This window comes from Echinops telfairi, unplaced genomic scaffold (genome assembly GCF_000313985.2).
Source record: "Echinops telfairi isolate 266 unplaced genomic scaffold, ASM31398v2 ScPeMD7_2;HRSCAF=8, whole genome shotgun sequence".
In the NCBI taxonomy this organism is placed as follows: domain Eukaryota; kingdom Metazoa; phylum Chordata; class Mammalia; order Afrosoricida; family Tenrecidae; genus Echinops; species Echinops telfairi.
In genome coordinates this window covers 26,135,364-26,142,068 of record NW_022103898.1, presented here as the reverse complement: position 1 = coordinate 26,142,068, position 6,705 = coordinate 26,135,364, and the positions used below count along the sequence as shown (strand labels likewise).

The 6,705-nt window shown below is 42.5% G+C and overlaps 1 protein-coding gene across 5 annotated transcripts in view; it reads left to right on the top strand.

Annotated features, from left to right (window-relative positions):
• ANO4 (anoctamin 4) overlaps positions 1-6,705 on the top strand; it is a 390,715-nt gene that overhangs the window by 356,122 nt on the left and 27,888 nt on the right. For all 5 annotated transcript variants that reach the window (XM_045292178.1, XM_045292181.1, XM_045292174.1 and 2 more), the window contains one exon: positions 217-364. In XM_045292178.1, coding sequence (XP_045148113.1) covers positions 217-364 — 148 coding nt within the window. The remainder of the gene's footprint in view (positions 1-216; positions 365-6,705) is intronic.

Genomic DNA, 6,705 nt, shown 5'->3' with positions numbered 1-6,705 from the left:
AAAGCCATCAAAATAAAACTAAATGAGGTATTCAACATATGTCAGAACAGACTTACAAAAGAAGTAACAGCAGAATCCTGTCCTAAGTCAGGGACTATATGTATTTAGGAAGATGGTAGGACCTAGGGAAATCACTAATGAAAATTAGTTGCTCCACTTGTCTCTTGCTACTTCTGCTCTTATATCTGGAACTAACCACACTTTCTCTTTGAATAGGAATTTGGTATGGAATTCTTGAAGGCATTGGAATTCTCTCTGTCATTACCAATGCATTCGTCATAGCGATAACATCTGACTTCATCCCTCGCCTGGTGTATGCTTATAAGTATGGACCTTGTGCAGGCCAAGGAGAGGCTGGGCAGAAGTAAGTATGTCATCAAAACACCATGGTCTCCACGGAGCGGTGATCGGGACTCAGCCAACAGGCCTGGAGTATAGGGACGCAAGCCTAGGATCAAAGGGTCAGTGATGAGGGAAATGGTGGTAACACTGTCAGGGAAAACAGGTTTACTAAGAGAATTAATGATCACACAACTCCGATAGATTTCAGATGGAATAAAAAATTAGATCATTGGGTCATCTATTAACTTAGAAATGTACATTATGTTAATGTGTATTATATGGCATACTGTGTAGTTATGTCATTTCAGAGTTTGTAACAGAAAATTACATTTTGATTCATCTTGTCACAATATGTATACTACTGAAACATTACATAGAAATACACTAGCATCTACCAGGTCCCGTCAACCCGCAATAAATACTTATAGAATAAGTAAGTGAATGATTCTTTTGTGGCTACCAACCTGACCAGTGCCTATATTGAATCGACTCACCCTACCCTTAGAGCAGGCAATCAATTTTTTGACATCACCTCAGTAGTTCCCAAGTACCAATCCACTTCTGGGATTGATAATCCCTAGAGAGAGACAACAATACAATGTAACCCACTTCATTTCTATACCCTGAAAAGGGGCTGAGAAAGCTTAACATATGTTAATAGGAGGGGGATATCCCTATTTGGCTAAAGCCAAAATGATCACATTCTAATTGTGGGATCTAAATGTCTGAACGTCAAAGTGAGTGTGTTTGAAGATCTTAAGGTTTTCCCAGTTCCCCCGAAAGCATCCCACGGGCACTGCTGCCTCCTGGTATACTAGACTGCACCACATTAATTTGTCCCTTAGGCCATTATAATTCAATTAGCCCCAAAGAGTAAAGAGCCACCAAATATGAGATGTCATTCAAGTCAAACGAATTCATGTAGTTTATTACCTGGCTTGCATCCAATTTAATTATTAATCTTACAGAAATGCAGTAAGGCATGGATAATTGAGGAATGTGATAAAGCTCACAGTCCAACTATTTGAAGATGCTTTTGAAAATGCATTTACTGAAACACAATGTAGCCATTAAGCTCTAATTAGCTAGCATCTCTAAGTAATCATGCTGTTGTTATTGCCGTTCGGCACCATTGAGTTCTGACTCTTAGCAACCCTGTGTACAATTGAACCAAACTCTCTCTGGCCTTGGGCCAGCCTCATCATTGTTGCCATGTTTGAGCCCATTGTTACAGCCACTGTGCCCGCCCATCTTCTTAAGGGTCTTCCTCTTTTTGGCTGACCCTCTGCTTTATCAAGCATGATGCCCTTCTCCTGTGAACCTATCCAAAGTATGTCAGACACAATGTCACCATCCTCCCTTCTAAGGACCCTTCTGGTTTGTACTTTTCCAAGGTAGATACTTGTGGCAGCCCCTGGTCTATTTCTTATTGCCATAAAATTATCACCAACCCCATAATTCAAAGCTAACAATTCTTCTTTAGTCTCCTGTATTCATTATCCAGCTTTGGCATGCTTACAACAAGCTGAATGAAAATACTGTGGCTTTGGCTAGTCATCATACCTTCCCATTTTAAAATGGATTTAAAGACTGATGTAATACTATCCAGACATCTTGTTCCAACTTCAACTGTTTCCCACATTTTCTGCATGGCTTCAAACTACTTTTATAATTAGTTTGCATTTAATTCTTGGAACACTGAGAGTGGGGTGTGCGTTATTATCTGCATTTTGTGAGAAGGTTGAGACATTAACTCCAGAACCACAAGGCAGAGTAGAGAGAAGTTGGTGGAACTCAAGTGAAGACTGAGCCTGGACCACCAGTTCTCTGACTCCTCACACAGCGCTCTCAGCCCAGCATCGCCCAGGCCTGCAGTCCATTCTAATGCGTGATTGTCAACCTCGTTGAAGCATAAAGATCCCTGCTTTGAGCCCCACTGGTCACTTGGTTACTTCAATTCCTTAACTCCAAATGTGGTTAAAACCTGTGCCCAGGTGGGCCTTGTTTTTTGCTTTGTTTTCACAAAAATAAAGTTAATACCCCATGAGTACTAGATCTAAGCTTAAAGTGACCAGATTTAAAGCAGGACACCACTGACCAGGGTGGCGGGGGGGGGTACTTGATTAAAAATTTGATCTATATGGACCAAATAGACCGTTCCCTAGCTTGTCGTGCATTCTTTCCAAAAATCGGGACTTTTTTAAAATGCCAAAAATTGGGACTGTCCCGTCAAAAGCGGACCGTCTGGTCACCTTATTAAGTTGTAAGATTTAAGACTGTGTTCGTGGTTATTAAACTGTATCTAGTAGTCTCCTTAACTCTGTTGTACTGGCCTCTCCAGGACTGCTTTAGAACTTTTCTCTTTGGCTTAAGGATCTTATGCTACTTTGAGCATTTCTAGATCTACCTTTTGTCTTCTGATCCATTGATCTTTTCTCTCATTTCAGGCAGTTATATTTGTGCCTGTTTCTTCATGAATCTTATCTTATGCCTAGCAGTGACTCTATTATATTTTTCAAGTGATTTCTTTTTCTAGCTTAGAAATAACTGAACTCGTAGAACAGCATTGCCAATGATTACAATGCTAATTACAGTGCTGTTGGGGCAGACATAGTCAACTCCCACATAGTTAATCTAGCTGTGGAAATACCTTATTTCCATTTAGATGGACACTAGATCAAAAGTACAAAACTGCTCCAACCTGCCATTCTCCACAATTTCAGTCTCCTTCAGCTTTCGTTCTGGCCGTTCTCCCAGTTTTGCCATCTTCCTCATAGGTGAGAATTTCATTCACATGTCCATGGTTCCCGCGTCCTTGGGACCTTATGACAGCACATGTCCTAATTGCCCCCATGTCATTTGTGCCTGTTACATGGTTTTTTCCCCAAGTAGAGTATAAACTTTATGAGATAAAGGATTTCATCTGTGATATCACAGATGCTCAGGGGCTGTGTGTTCAGGGACATGCAGTGAAGCCAGTCAGGAAACATGAATGCCAAAGTTTCTTATACTCTCAGATTTCAGAAGCCACTGAGGCTGGATGAACTCCTGAAACTGTGTCCCTGGAATCGTCTTTAAACCTTGAACCAAAAATATCCCCTGATGTCTTCTTAAAGCCCAAATCTTGTTGTTTGCCATCAAACTGGTTCGGACCCACAGCGCCCTATGTATGACAGAAGAAACACTGCGCGGTGCTGCGCCATCCTCACAATCATTCCTACGCCTGAGCCTGGAGCACTCCAGTCCGCTCGGAGCTACTGAGATGCAGGGAACAGCAGCTGCTCAAGACACGAGATTGAGTCAGGAGGGAGAGGGAGAGTTCCTCACAGCAAAGAGCCCCTGAGCTTCTCTGCTCACTGGTTTTTATGTGCAAGACAAAGGAGAAAGTTTACAAACATTCAAATGCAGCGACTCTTCTAGGGCACAATGACTTCCGCCTCAAGAAGTTTTCATGATTCATCATTAGCAAACATTCTCCCACACAAGCACGTTCGGACCTGCAAGAGATTGTGCTGTGTGCAGCAAGGAAGCCTCTTATCACTTGGCATTTGCACCAAGTTCCTGAAACATGCAAGCAGTCACACTGGGTTTATGCAGTCATTGCACCCAAGCAATCCTCCTCTCCTCCCCCCCCCACCCCCCAGGGTGGACAAGACAAGGTGTCACTACAGGAGCCCTTGTTGCAGCCTCTGTGTCACTCTGTCTCATTGAGGGCCTTCCTCTTTTTGCTGCCCCATGTAGTTCCCATGCATGATGTCCTTCTCCAGAGACTGGTTTCTCTTGACAGCATGTCCAAAGGATGTAGGACAAGTCTCGCCATCCTTGTCTCCAAGGAACATTCTCACTGTCCTTCTTCCAAGACAGTCCATGGTACTGTCTTTTAGCAGTCCATGGTACTTTCAAGATTCTCCTCTAGCACCACGATTCAAATGCACTGATTCTTCTGCAGCCAAATAGTAGTTTAGCTTAACGAGTTAAAAAAAAAAAAAAGTCTGCCTTGAGCATTATATTATTTAAAAATTATTCTTACAAGATCAAATGGACAGCAGCAAATCAAAAAATTAGATAGGAACCTCCTGGGGCAGAGAGCCTGCTAATGAGGAAGGAACATCTCAGAAAGAAGAGAATCGAAGCAGGTTAGTGTCTCTAAAGAACAGGTGTAGAAATTGATATGTTTGCTGAGGATAGTCTCAACAACAACAAAAGTGAAAAATACATGACATTTTAGAGGGTGGGGAGGGGTTGGAGTGGATAGTGGCAGCAGCAGCCCCAGCTCTCGGAGAGAGACAGCAGGCAGGGAAGGAGGGAGGGAGGGAGCTGGGGGACAGCCCCCCATTATTCCTACCACTATGGCCCCAGTCTCCCGCTGCCACCTCCCCTCCACGGGGAAAACAAACAAACAAACATAAAATTTTATAAGACTCCCAAGGTTTGAGTCAGTTTACTCCACATGGCGAGTTCTACCCCCGCAGAATATGCATCTATCTTGAAAGGAGCCCCTGGGTGGTATCAAAGGCGAATGTGCTTAGCCACGAACTGAAAGGTCAGTGATTCAAGTTGACCTAGAAGTGCCGAGGACGAAAAGCCGGGTGATCGACTTCTGAGAAATCACCCATTGAAAACCCTCGGGAGCACAATGTTGTCGGTGTTATAAATCACAGCTGGTTTTCTCATAGAGACAAAGATAGCATAAGGCCTTACAGCCTTGATCAAGGACCTGATGCTCCAATTTTAATACAATTACTCATCAAAATCTTACTTAATGAACTATAAATAGTATCCTTGGAGAAACTACACCAATGGTTTAGGGCAATATCAAACCAATCACAAAGTTTGCTGTACAGAAGTTTCAATTTACTTGCTCACCGTATCTACTATTGTTATTACAACAAGTCAGAACTCTTCTCTCAACTGTCTGCATCTCCTTAGTTTGAGTAGCATTCTCTGCACAGCATACTGGACTTTAAGAGGGAAACTGGCTTCTGTGTTCTATGCTCTTTCATTCTTTGATTCTTATCCCCATGTAGTTTACAGTGCAGTCCCAGGATCCAAAACCTTAAAGGTAGCAAAATTCAAATATAGAAAAATTCACAGACATGGTGTAGTGAGTTTGATCGGTTGTTGTTGTTAAGTGCTGGCGAGTCCATTCCAACTCACAGAGACTCTGTGTACAACAGAATGAAACACTGGCCCGGGCCTGGGCCAGGCTCACGATGTGCTTCTGTGTGAGCCCCGCATTGCAGTCACTGTGTCAGTCCATCTTGCTGAAGGACTTCCTCATTTTTCTTTTTTTTTAAATCATTTTATTAGGGGCTCATACAACTCTTATCACAATCTACACACACATCAATGTTGTAAAGCGCATTTGTACATTCATTGCCCTCATCATTCTCAAAACATTTTCTCTCTACTTAAACCCCGGCATTAGATCCTCATTTTTCCCCTCCCTCCCCGCTCCCCTCTCCCTCATGAGCCCTTGATAATTTATAAATAATTTTGTCATATCTTGCCCTGTCTGATGTCTCCCTTCACCCACTTTTCTGTTGTCCATCCCCCAGGGAGGAGGTCACATATAGTTCCTTGTAATCAGTTCCCTCTTTCCTACCCATTCTCCCTCTACTCTCCCAGTATCGCCACTCTCACCACTGGTCCTGTAGGGATCGTCCGCCCTGGATTCCCTGGATTTTCAGTTCCTATCTGTACCAGTGTACATCCTCATTTTTCACTGTCCTTCACTCTTTTTGAGTCTTGTCCCATCAGCAAACAAAGGTCCAAATGTCTTTACTCCAGCCACGTCACTATGGGAGGCCCTCCTTTGAGAAGGCACCTCTTCCTCAGCTATCTGGGGGCTTTCTGCGCTGAGGGGCTGATCTTCCGGCACTCTCTCTGACATGAGCTTTTCAGTCTGACAATGGTCTGTTGCTACCCATTCGGTCTTCAGTGCTAGTTCTGTTAGGTTTCTCCAGTGGGTTGTACCTTGGTTCTTTGCTTCGCTGAAAGAATTTACACTGAAGCACGTTGTGTAATCCAAGTGAGTTTTTATGAAGGACAGGACAAGTTTCAGGGTGGTTTTTTGTTTGTTTGTTTGTTTGTTTGTTTGTTTGTTTTGCAAATGACAAATCAGAATATTTATTACAACTAAAATAAGAGTATATAAGTACATATAAAGTATACAAATAGCTCTGTCATATACAAAAGATGTCACAACTCTAGTGAAAAGGCAATGAATATGATCTCACAGAAAAAAATTTAAAACATGCAGAAGTATCCATAAATAAGTGAATTAAAATTAAACCAGCACTGAAGTGCTGTTACATATCTTCTAGATTAGCCAATGATTTTTAATAATACCAAAAGCTGAGA